Source organism: Canis lupus, chromosome 4 (genome assembly GCF_048164855.1).
Source record: "Canis lupus baileyi chromosome 4, mCanLup2.hap1, whole genome shotgun sequence".
Classification (NCBI taxonomy): domain Eukaryota; kingdom Metazoa; phylum Chordata; class Mammalia; order Carnivora; family Canidae; genus Canis; species Canis lupus.
Window position 1 is genome coordinate 63,142,640 of NC_132841.1, and position 13,075 is coordinate 63,155,714.

General features: G+C 37.1%; 1 protein-coding gene across 1 annotated transcript in view; it reads right to left on the reverse strand.

Moving 5' to 3' along the window:
- ITGA1 (integrin subunit alpha 1) overlaps nucleotides 1-13,075 on the reverse strand; it is a 158,718-nt gene that overhangs the window by 70,452 nt on the left and 75,191 nt on the right. Inside the window, exon 7 of the mRNA XM_072824649.1 lies at nucleotides 2,459-2,607. Within this exon, the coding sequence (XP_072680750.1) occupies nucleotides 2,459-2,607 (149 nt within the window). The remainder of the gene's footprint in view (nucleotides 1-2,458; nucleotides 2,608-13,075) is intronic.

Genomic DNA, 13,075 nt, shown 5'->3' on the forward strand with positions numbered 1-13,075 from the left:
GAGTACACAGGATTTTGTTGTACTATTTTTTTGATTTTTCGTAAAATTTTCAAAATAAAGAAGCTATTAAAAAATGATCACTAGGGAGCTGTGTATCTCTGCCTTCTACACTATACAGATAGATTTTCTGACTTCTTTATATGCACAAACAAAGGTGAAAACAGATGTTAAAGGCTAGTCTTTAAATGAAGTTTAGACATGGATATTATATAAGACTTGATCCTTACAGGATCACCAAAACTTCCTAAATCCCTTATTGAATGAACCTCAACTGATGGAGATGATTAAAAGACATTTATTTTTTTTAAGATTTTATTTATTTATTTATTCATGAGAGACACACACACACAGAGAGGCAAAGACACAGGCAGAGGGAGAGGCAGGCTCCATGCAGGGAACTGATGTGGGGCTCAATGCCGGGACTCTGGGACTCTGGGATCATACACTGAGCCGAAGGCAGACGCTTAACCACTGAGCCACCCAGGCATCCTGAAAGACATTTCTTAAAGAAAATCTGGTAGATCTAAACAAGGGTTGGTTTTATATAATGTAAGAGTAGCCACTGGCAGAACTTCCGAGCACACTTTTTCTGTTTCAAATATCTTCAGCAAATTGCCCTTTACCCCAAATACTATCATCCAATGAAAATAGAAGTCAAGGATTCTAACAAATTAAAAATATTGTTTGTAACTGTCCCTGCCTAAAAGGAATAAAGAGCAATTAAAAATATGCTTTAATGTGAAAAACTAATGTACAAGGAGGATACTTAGTAATACCATTACGGAGTTGTATTTATATACAAAACTCAATAAACTGTGCGTTCTACAGCTAGGCCCTTTGTGAAACATGTAGGCAAAAACCATATAGGGTCATGGTATTTAGAGTGTATTTATGCAAGAGCAAAGCAGCCAGAATATTTCTTCAGTTGGTTTTCAAAGACGAATATTCATTCTTAAGTGGTTGCCTGTGGAAAATACACAGCTCCCTACAGCCTCAGAGCTTTCAAAGAACACTTTGATTTACTTTGTGCAATCACACTCAGCAATTATTTAAGAGGGTACATTCACTACACCTCAATATGTGCACTCTTTGTGCATGCAAATTGGTGATCCTACAGGCAGGTAAATGTAAAATTACCCCATCTGTTTGTGGTTATTTTCTCTTGAGCCCCATATAACTAGAACCACATGCTTCTCTAACACTTATGAATCTAATGCTGCACATGAAATTTTAAATTTTTAAATATCCAACTCATTCTTTAATATCCATATTAATTATTTTAACCCCCATAAAATACTGATCTTAGCAGGCAGGTAAGATGAGAGCATGGATAGTTAGCTCTTTAAAGTCAGTTGAGGGATCCCTGGGTGGCGCAGCGGTTTGGCGCCTGCCTTTGGCCCAGGGCGCGATCCTGGAGACCCGGGATCGAATCGAATCCCACGTCGGGCTCCCGGTGCATGGAGCCTGCTTCTCCCTCTGCCTGTGTCTCTGTCTCTCTCTCTCTCTGTGTGTGTGACTATCATTCATAAATAAATAAATAAAAATAAAGTAAAATAAAGTCAGTTGAGAAGTTGAAGACACTTAACAGAAGGATCCTTAATCCAACTACTTACTAGATTTCTCAAGATTTTGGTATTGTTTAGTTTTTGTTCAGAACCTTACTAGCTTTAAAGGCAACTCAGGAAGAAAATAGCAGGAGATAAGGGTTGAGTGCAGTTGGGGAAAAAAAACAGAAAAAAAAATTGTTCCACACTGTAATCAAAGAATAGTTCTTAGTTTCTCGTAGAATCAAATTCAACCAGAGTGGATTATGTGTTCTCCATGGAAGTGTAAGAATAAGGAAGGGATGTAATTAAGAGGGAATTTGGAAAAAGGAAGAAAAAGCAAAAAAATGATGATGTTCTTACAACTTCTTTTAATCTTTGCAATTGATTAGGCTTTCAAATGATTTCAAATACAGCAGTATTGAATTTAGCCTCTTAAAAAATCTTGAGAGCTTCAATAACCCTATATCAGGTACTGTAAAGTTATGAACATACTAAGATATAAATATATATTGAGTAGAAATAAATGAATATTAATCCTTTTTTAAAAAATGAGATTCCTAGAAGCTGTAAACAAAGAACAAAGGGAAAAATATTCACTAATATTATGTCTTAGTAATAAGGAATATGATAGAGAAGACTACAGTAATTTTTGTGACTGACTTTCCATCATTTCCATCATTTCAACCTTTGGAATAAGAGGAAAGATAAGAAGTGAGGGGAGACCATATTGTAGAAAAACTTGATCCTATAACTATTAGTTAGCCAGTGGGACCTAGTTTTAAAAAAGATTTTTTAAAAAGACAGTTAAATATTGTCAAGGTAAATGTTCAATCAACACTCCAGAAGGCTTGATTGTGAGCAGTTATTTTTTCATAGTCTTTTACTTTGGTTTATTTTTTTAATCCACATACCTGGCTGTGTCTATTCCAAGGGCTGTCATAGTCTGGCGGCCACCTCTCTGAATTATTTGATTTGCTGCAACAAGTACTTCTTCTGTTGATGAGTACTTATTAAGGTTGAACTCATGGGTTACATTTTCTCCATACTGTACAATTCCAACCTGAAATACCAAGCCACTGTGAGTTAACCATCTAGCAATGTTTGGTTTTCAGTTTTCTTAAACGTGTGGATCAGATATACGTTTTTGTCTTTCAGATGAGTTAAAAAATTCATCAGCACACAAATCTTTCTATTCTGACAGCAATAACCATTTCCACTTGTGGATATTTGTAGCCCAAAGAATAAGAATGACAATACTCTTATTAAATTTCTCAAGTGATTGGTTTATCTCTTCACCAGTTTCTACTTAATGACTCTGGCAGGCCTTGGAGGGTAGAAAGTGCAACACACTGACATGCTCTCTGCCTTCATGGAGCTTCTAACTAGTAGAGAGAGAGAGAGAGAGAGAGAGAGAGAGAGAGAGAGAGAGATTGAACACATGATCCTTCCAATGCATGTTCAACTGTGGAGAGGGCTGTAATGGAAAAGCTGTTTAGCAAGTAGGACCTAAGGCTCTACTTCAAAATGGGGGCTCAGAGAAAGCCTCTTAAGAGTGATATTCAAGTTGAGGCTGAAAGGTACAAGGAGGGTGGAGATCTGTCCTGGATAAAGATTGAGTGGGAGGACATAATCCACACAAGGGGAATCTGTGTGTAAAGAAGCTGAGATGAGCAAAAAGCAGGGATGTCCTGAGAACCAAAAAGAAGTCAGTGAGCCTGGACCAGGCTGTGAGGGGAAGTGAAACAAGATGAGGCTGGATGAGTAATAAGTGGGGCATGTTTCTGGGGGAGCACACTTTTGCTTCAGGCTGTATCTAGCTCAGGCATAGCTTCATTTCTCTTATGCCAGCCCTTCTCCCCACCCCCCCTTTTCATGTTCTCCGTCTTCCCTTTTTTGCCTCCCTCCTTTCACTCTGTCTTTAGCACAGACAGGATAATGTTAAATAATTAAAATCTTTTTTAAAAATAGAGGACATTAGACATCTTGGAGCAATTATGCCACCATACTTAAATAAGAATAGTGCCCTATATAAATATGTATTTTTAAAAGATTGTATTTATTCATGAGAGATGCACAGAGAGAGGCAAAGACATAGGCAGAGGAAGAAGCAGGCTCTCTGCAGTGAACCTGATGTGGAACTCGATCACAGGACCCCAGGATCACGACCTGAGCTAAAGACAGGTAGGTACTCAACCACTGAGCCACCAAGCATCCTGTATCCTATATTTTTAATGCTTTATAAAAACTTTTTTTCCTAATTTATTCAGATTATAGTATCACATTTTATAAATGAGTAATTTAAGTTTACTCCTCATAGTGAAGGGGCAGATGAGGGTCTAGTCTAAAATGTGAATCCCTTATCCCACAGCTCTTTCCATCACTCTATTTCTTCTCTACAAAAATACAACTTCCTAAAGTCCCTGCATTCTCTGTCACCTCATCCTGCTAGTTTCTGCTAAATGCTGCTACCATTTCATTGCTACTTGATGAATTTAATGAGTTAGCTACCTAATCTTCAGGGACTGGAGAATATAATAAAGCAAAGCAAAAAAATTATATTTTAAAAATAGAAATAGAACATATTAATTCTTCCTTAGAGTTGCTTAGTTAGGTATAGGATAAATAAGAAACAACTAGAGATCATATACAAGTGTAAGATAAAGTACATAATAAGCTGAGTGAACATGCAATCTGCTCAATTTGTGCCCTGTTCTTCTAAGAATATATCTTTCACTGAATATTTGTCACCATAAGTACCAAGACTATGCACTGTTATAATTGGAATAAAGATGACCAGAAGTCCCTTTGGAAATAAAGTAGACTACAATGAACTAATTATGCAAAAAATAATAAATGAATGGGGACATACCAATAACTCCAGTTCAAGTTATTTCCTTGAATTATAATGAAATGGATAGTTATCTATTACTCTCTACATAGATTTAAAATTATTTTCCCAATGACCTTTATAGCTTTTAATTAATAATCCAGGGAGACACTAAATAATTATTAAGGGAAACCATGAAGGTTTGATACTGTCTTTGTTTATATAAATATTCACTGTAAATAAAGGTAAAATGATGTTGGCACTTAAACATTATGCCTATTTTTAGGTATCAAGATGAATAAATATTGTTGTGAAAGTTAATTGCTCATCCATTTAGGACATCTTATGGAGTTGTTTGTTTTTATTTCCCTTTGTTTTTATTTGACTAAGCAGGAGACCAAAGAATTCTGAGAACTGTCATTCCTGTCATTATTCTTGGACATTTACATTTTACTACTTGGGTGAATCTACTGAACACCCTAGTCTCTTATTTGGATAATCTATTGAACGGTCTAGTCTCTTGTTTCTTTGACTTCCTCATCTTCATAATCTTTTCCTCTTTTTTTTTTTTAAGATTTTATCTATTCACGAGAGACAGAGAGAGAGAGAGAGGCAGAGACACAGGCAGAGGGAGAAGCAGGCTCCATGCAGGGAGCCCGATGTGGGACTTGATCCCAGATCTCCAAGATCACACCCTGGGCCGAAGGCGGTGATAAACTGCTGGGCCACCGGGGCTGCCCTTCATAATCTTTTCCTATAGCTCACCTGTTATTCACTCTCAAGGTCTTATCCTTGACCTTGTCAACTGGAAAAACTGCAGCACCTCCAACTCCATTCAAGTGTTCTTCTGTATGCCCATTAACTTCAGCTCATTTACCTAGTATATTTAATTCATCAATTCCTTCACCATATCAAGACTTCCTATTAATTCAGAGATCCTACTTTTTTTTTTTTTTTTAACCTAGCCTAGATCCCATGGTCCATCACCATAATCATTTACTTGCAAACTTTAACTCCTTTAACCATTTTTCCCCTCCATTAACTCGCTTGGCTAACTTCCAAATCTGGTTAAATCCAAATATCTCCCTTTTCTTTGTGTGCTTCTGTGACACTAAATGTTTCTAGACAGAAATCACACAACTTGTAGACTGGTCTCACTTTAAAGTTATGGCCATGAATCTCTAATGTGGTTGCACATAACACAGCCCAACAGTCCTACTCCTTTTTACCAACAAGTGCACTTTGCTCCCACTTGAGAGCAAATGGTCATAAGCCATTAACTGTCATAAGCCATTAACTGCTCAGGAAAAAGAGAGTATCACACTGATACATGGGGAGGAGTTCACAGGAAAAGAGGTAGAATTTATCCCAATTAAACAAGGCTGCTTTGTGCCATAACATTTGATATTTGCAACATGCTTTACATATCTTATAAAACCTTCTATAAACTATGGATTATCTGAACACTAGGGATAGAAAAATTTTAGCCCTTGGTAAGTAAAAAAATCAGTGCTTTATATCTTTCTCTCTTTCTCTATCGACTTAACATATATATCGCTTTCTTAAGTTTATTCTCTAGAGAATTTACAAATGCCAGTTGCTTTCTTTATACTTTGCTTCTAACTCCACCTGAGCATCTCTTCAGATGACTGACTGTCCTTGGACTGCTAGAAGTGTTTTGCCCCAGGGGCTCAAAAAGCCAGGAGTGCCCAGGAGTTTTCTCCCTCCTTGCCTATTACCATGTTCCATAGGCGACGCTTCAGTGCAGGCAGTGAAAGACCAGCACATTGACTCAACTGGGAGCTCCCCTTCCAGATCAGCCTGAGTCTTGATTTACCCTGAAATCACACCCTTGCTTGTCCTCAGTTGCTACTGTTTTGCTTCTCCAAATATCTTACTATTTTCTCTAAAAGCACTCCCTTAGTAAATCACTATCACTTGGCTCATTTTCTCAGGGTTTGTATCTGGGAAACCAGACCTAAGGGAGAGAAAGAGAAGCTTCAAAGCACTGATTTTGGACTTTGCAAGAGGATACAATTTTTCTGCTATTCCTAGTGTCCAAGTAACCCAATATTTTCATAGAAGGTTTTATAAGGTATGTAAAGTACATCACAAATGTCAAATATGATGGCACAAAGCAGCCTTGTTTAACTGGCATATATTCTACTTCTTTTCATGTGAGCTATTATCCCTCTTTCTGCATTTCTTCATTGGCTCAGGCCAGATTTCACTGCCTTGAACCTGGACTGTGGCAATAGTTGGTCTCTCTGCTCTTGCTCTCCCTCCTATTTCCATTCTCCTCAGCTTCTTCTACATATTAATGAAAGATTTACTATCTTGAAATTCTTTCATCATATAACTTGTTCAAAAATCTCTAATGGCTCTCCACTGCTTAGTATATCAATGACTTTGAAATACACAGTACACTTTAGAAGATAATTTTTATTCTAATTAAGATAGAAAACAGATAGATCTTCAAGGTGCTCCTGGAAATACTAGACCTATAGGATAAAATTCAGTTTTCTTCCCCTGACTTGCAGTTACTCAAAGCCTGACTGTATCTTATTTGTTCTCCTTCATCTTTAGGATTCCCCAGTTCAAATGTTGCCCCTACCCTTTCTCATCCCTCCAACAAAGATACATTCTACCCATTCCAGGAGATAAGTTTCACTTTCTCTGCAAAAATTTCCCCACCTAGCCAATGTAGCGCATACTGATCTTCCCCTTCTCTAAGTTTTGAGGCAAACTTGTCTATTTTGCTCCTGTGAGTACTGCACTCTTCTCAACTGCTTTGTATGCATGCTTTATCTCTCCAACTAAATTATATGTTCTAGAGGGCCAAGGAGGGGTAAAGAGCATGGACTATGTCATAGCTTTTGGTATTCTCTTATCCCATGCCACTGTTTTGCTTTGCTTAGAGTTGACCCTCATACATTCTTACTAAATGACTGTAACATTTCACATAAGCAAGTAGAATATGGAGATAGCAGAGAAATAATGATAAGCAGAAAAAGACATAAAGTAGTGTGGGAAATGAGAAGACTGGGCAGTAGAAACTTAGATCTCAGGGAAGTGACACTCAGTGTAGGCCCCTGGCTGATACTGGGCTGCATATTTCCTTAGGAACCAGACAGAATAAGGCTTGCTGTGTCTTCTCCAGAAAGGGGTGCCATTTATTGATTTTCATCACAGGAAAATGGTCAAATCCCAAAACAAACATAAGTAATGCTTTGCTGACTATTGATAAGACCTAGTGAATAAAAACAGAGTCAGTCCTAGCTTAGTGTATAATTTAAGGCAAGTAAAACAGATTCATTCTAGCACACTGTGTATATATGCAAATGCAACAGAACCAAGTAAGGGTGATGATTAAATAACAAGATAAAAAGTGAGCCAAGTGATAAATACAAATTGTAAGGAGGCTGGAGAAAAGAAGCACAAATATATTTATTGTCTTATGTTGAAAGGCCTCATGGAGGGAGGAAGATGCAGCCTTCTGAGTGAGATACTCAGGTAAAGAACAATCAGTTACAAATGTAGAATGGGAAAAAGCAATGCTGTCTGGAACTTGGAAAATATGTCAAAAATGAGGAGGAATTGAAATCATTCTAGGAACTGAGAAAAATAAAAACAGCCAATAATCATCATATGTGACTTGAAGCAGCCAGTTGCTTCCATTGTTGGAATGATACAAGATCCAGAGGGTAGAAATTAAGTAGAACACTGTTGAGGAGTAATAGAGATGGATAAGTTCTCGGCATGTTTGCTGAATGGAAATAAACAGACAGGGATGACAGCTAAAAGAAGCAACAGGTTAGATGTAGGTTCTCTTTAAAAGAAAATGAAAAAAGAGTAGCTTATGGCATCCGTAACACAGTACAGGAAGATAGTAACAACACTCACAAGGGATAGATGAATCACAAGTAGAACTTCAGTCACTTTTCAGAGGCAACTGGAAAGGAAGCCTTTACTTTCTAGAAAGATACAGTTTGTACTTCCTGAGTAAGTAGAACAAAAGATATAGGTATGTAATTATATTCTAAGGCCAAAGAGAACTAAGATTCAGGCTATGGCATAAATCAGGAACACAAATGCCTGAGGATTCTTTTACATGAGCCAGAGGTTTGTAACACTTATTCAAACCCGCCATTTAAACATGAGATTTATAATCCTTCTTCAGCTAAGCCACAAACTAATATTCCCTTACTCCTTTCCTAGGGAGTACTATCATCCTTTTGTGTGTTACTAGGTATGATTTTTAAAGAGTTCCATGGTCAAGTAATCTTGGAAAATGATGAATAACACAAAGTTAACATTTATCTTTACAGCGGGACCCCCTTCCACATCCTCTCTGTCTTTCTGCCTTTATCTCTTCTGTCTGCCTTTTTTTCTCCCACTGCTATTTATATTAACTAAAAAAGAAAAAGATAAAAGAAAAAAGCTACAAATTTCAAATGCAAAAGACCAAGGTTTTTTTGTTACTCTTGTCCTTATTTGCTCTACTTCTTCTCATAAGCAAATTCTCTTGAAAGTGCTCTCAGAGGGGCACCTGGGTGGCTCAGTCAGTTGGGTGATGGACTCTTGATTTCAGCTGGGTCCTGATTTGGGGGCTGTGAGATTGAGCCCTGCTTTGCGCTCTACACTCAGCTGGGAGTCTGCTTGAGATTCTCTCTTTCCCTCAGGCCCATCCCCTCCTCTCTAAAATAATAAATACATCTTTTTTAAAAAATGAAAGTGCTCTCAGAATCTCTAATATGACAGCATGCATTGTGAATCATGAATTGGAAGACCTGGTATATTTTATTCTTATTTAAGGGAATATTTTTTGGGAGAAACATATTCAACATCTCAAGCAACACAGTTTGGACAAAATTGCCTTATAATACTGACTTACCTACTTGTAAATATCAATTAATTGTTTTTGCCTCATTCACCTTTGATATATTCATGATACAATATCATGTACTGCAGTTATCCAAATATAAGATTTTACTTCATTTCTAAGTTGGAAGTCTTTTAGGTTCAGGGACAAAGTTTTAGTTTTTGTAATTTTTAAATTGCCCATGACATCTAGCATAATACTTGATCAGTAAGATATTTCATATGTATCTGCCAAATTACAATGAATTAGTTATCTAAGCGGTTTCATTTCTTCTGGGGAATAGAGAAGAAAGAGAAGGAAAGTGAATGTGAGAAATAGAAAAGAAATCACCGAAAGGAAGGCATTCTGATTTTTCTCTCATGAAACTTCAAGTCGCAACAGCATGACAAAGAAGTTTAAGAAAGAGAAATATGCAAAATAGCTATTATAAAATAATGAAGTTTTCTGTGTAAGATGCACAATTGCTTAACGTGAAAAGAGCTCAGGCTTTGTGTCTGGCCAGTTTTATATTTCCTTTTACCAAACTGTGGTACAAAAGCCCTACCCTATAATGTGCTTCTAATGTAATTAGAAGTCAGAGTATGAATGTGGTAATAATATAGATTGCAGTCCAATTGAACTGTCAGCATGGGTCATTCTGATGCAATGTTAGCTGAAACCAGGCTTAACCTTTTGTCACTATGGAGAGGGACATAGATGAGCCTGGCTTTCAGATGAAATGAGTCCTCAGAAATATAAAGTTAAATGATGATAAATATAGGTCCCGGGAAAGGGATATATTTAACTGCCCTCTTAGATACTGCTGCAATGAAGCTGATCCAAATTCAAAAATGCAAGGATAGGAGAGTGAAAGTAAAGTTCTGAGGAAAGAGAAGACTATGGGAAAAATCAGGAAGAGAGGTGAATGGAGCCAGGGAGGGAACACCTGCAAAGCCTGAAACCTAATGTGAAGGGGATGTCTCGGGGGAGTCCCACAAACACATACTTCTAACTCAATGATTTCATGAAGTAGAGTGAAAGAAGGAGGTTATTACAACAATGATTTTTTTAAAGATTTTATTTTTTTAAATTTATTCATGAGAGACACACAGAGAGAGACAGAGACAATAGGCAGAAGGAGAAGCAGGCCTGCTGCAGAGAACCCAATGCAGGATTCGATCCCAGGACTCCGGGATCACAACCTGAGCCAAAAGCAGACACTCAACCACTGAGCCACCCAGGTGCCCCACAACAATGATTTTTAACACAAGGAGAAAAATCCCAGTAATGACATTTTTCCAAACCAAATAATTCATCTCCTCTGTGGTTGGAAAGACATAAAACTCTAAATTGTATCCCATAAATAAAAGGATTAAGGTACAATGCTGTCAAAGTAGAGTTCATAGTCTGCTAGGAGAGGCAGATATGTGATACAAAAAGTAGTGCTACCAATGATGAGAGCAATAAGTGAAGGGTGAGCAAAAGGTATGGAAACATGGGAAGGGAAAGAACTGTTCATGGGAAGCAGGGGTGGAAAGATCATGGAAAGTGCCAGAACAACTGACATTGGAGGTTAAGTCTATGAAGTATACCTAGCACCTAGGGCCTGGGGTAGAGAAGGGCACTCTGGGCAGGGGGGCTCATGCAGACACAGATGATGTGTTCAGGGAAGGCCAGGGGAGGCTAGGGCACCAGGGAGGCAGGGGGCAGTGGGAATGACTGGTGCCAGGTGACAAATGCCACATAGTCCCCTGGAGAGCTTGGATCTTATTCAGCAGACAAAGATAGGAGATTTCTCTTATCCAGGGAAATGCTATGGTCTGAACTTTACCTTGGAAGGATAACTCAGGTGAGTTATGGATGGAGGAAGGGGGGAAAATGGAGAACGGGTAGCTATTGATAGAGAAGATTCACCTCATTCACAACACCACTGTCAGAAACTATAGCCTGATTGACAAGGATATGGCTGCAAGGTGCAGTCAGGCTTCTTTTCAGACTTCAAAACAATGAATCGGGCCTAATATTTAAGGCTTCTAGGGAAATAACCATAAAATGTGCAGTAAAAAGAAAGATAAATAATATTCCTAAAATTTAATTAATTTCTCTCTTTCATTTTGGCTGGTTTAATGTTATTCTACACTCTTGATAGCAACAATCTAGACATTGTTCCATTAGTATATTTCACTTTTATATCAAGCCTCACAATTTACTGGTTTTATTTAGGGTAATGCACTTGTATTTGGCATATTTATATCATTCTCATTTATTATTAAAAGCAATGTTATGTTTAGGTATTGAGGATCAATAAGACCTCCATAATGTTTATACCATCATATCTTTTATGGCAAGCTCAGAGTGTTTCAGGTTTTTTTTTATAGGTGGTTTTTTTAAAAGGCAATTTTACAGCCTTTACTCTGTCTTGGGTAAAAAAAATGGTTTACAAAAATTTTTTCACTATGTTTTCAAAAGTCTTAATGGGACCACACAGGAACATGGAAGAAATTTTGAATAACTATTTGGAGTTGATCTTTTTGTAATTGTGTTGCATTCTCTTAATGTATACTAATTGTCATACAGAAAACTTATTTTTTTAAAGTTTTTTAAATTTTAGTTCCACTTAATTAACATACAGTGTTATAGTAGTTTCAGATGTATAATATGGTGTGATTCAACATTTCTATACATCATTCTGTGCTCATCACAAGTTCATTCTTAATGCAAGCTTTTTTGTTTTCCTTCCTTCCCCGCTTCCTTCCTTTCGAAGGTTTTTTCTTTGTTGTGTTGATAGTTACTCTCACATCTTTGCAACTATCTTCCAATACGTGCAGTTACTGAATGACAAATCTACGACTGCAGAGAATAGGCCATCATATTCGATTTTTACTTGTTGTTACTAGGTGTATAACTGTAATTAATATAGTAAACAAGAACTCATGAGGTATAGTCATAATGTAAATTTTTGGGGGCCCAATGATCTCTTCAAAACTTATTTAGGGTGAAGTTTTTCCATTCCCCTTGGATAGAAAGATAAAGGTCTTATTCTTTGTTTTGAAAGATCTGTTAAAAAAAAGAGAGACCAATAAAATTGACCTTTAGGCAACACAAATTTGAACTGTGTGGGTCAGTCCACTGATAACATGACTTTTTTTTTTTTTTCTTGGTAAATACAATGTAGTATACAGATGTGTTTTCTCTTGCTTATGATTTTACTAATAACCTTTTCTTTTTTCTAGATTACTTTATTGTAAGAATACGGTATATAACATGTATAACATATACAATATATGATAATCCACTGCTTATGTTATTGGAAGGGCTTCCAGTCAACAGCAGGCTATGAGTAGTTAAGTTCTCAGGGAATCAAAAGTTATATGCAGATTTTTAACTCTTCAGAAAGTCATTGTCTCTAACCTTCACATTGTCCTAGGGTCAAATGTATTTGAATTTAGGTTGTACCACAGAAACTGCTGTATTTGTAGGTCAACAAAATTATCATACAGCAACAATTTCATGGGGTTCAACTTAAATTAAAACAAAATCAAGAAGACAAAATATCAAAGTTGATTTACAGTTAAATCTTCTCTCCTTCCCTTACTAAGTAAGGCTTACAGTGGGTGAGAAGCATGCAGTTGAGAAAGGGGAACAACTAGTTGTTTCTTTCTTTGTTTCTTTACTTATCTTCTTATCTTCCCTTGCTTGTTAACTGTAGTTTCTGACCTCCACAGGGACAGGGGGAGGGAAGATGAATAAAGGATACAGGAATTCTTACTTGACTGGTGCTATCTTGAGATGGATCCAGTGCTAACAGCCTTCTTGTGGATTCTCTGCAGATGTCCCTTT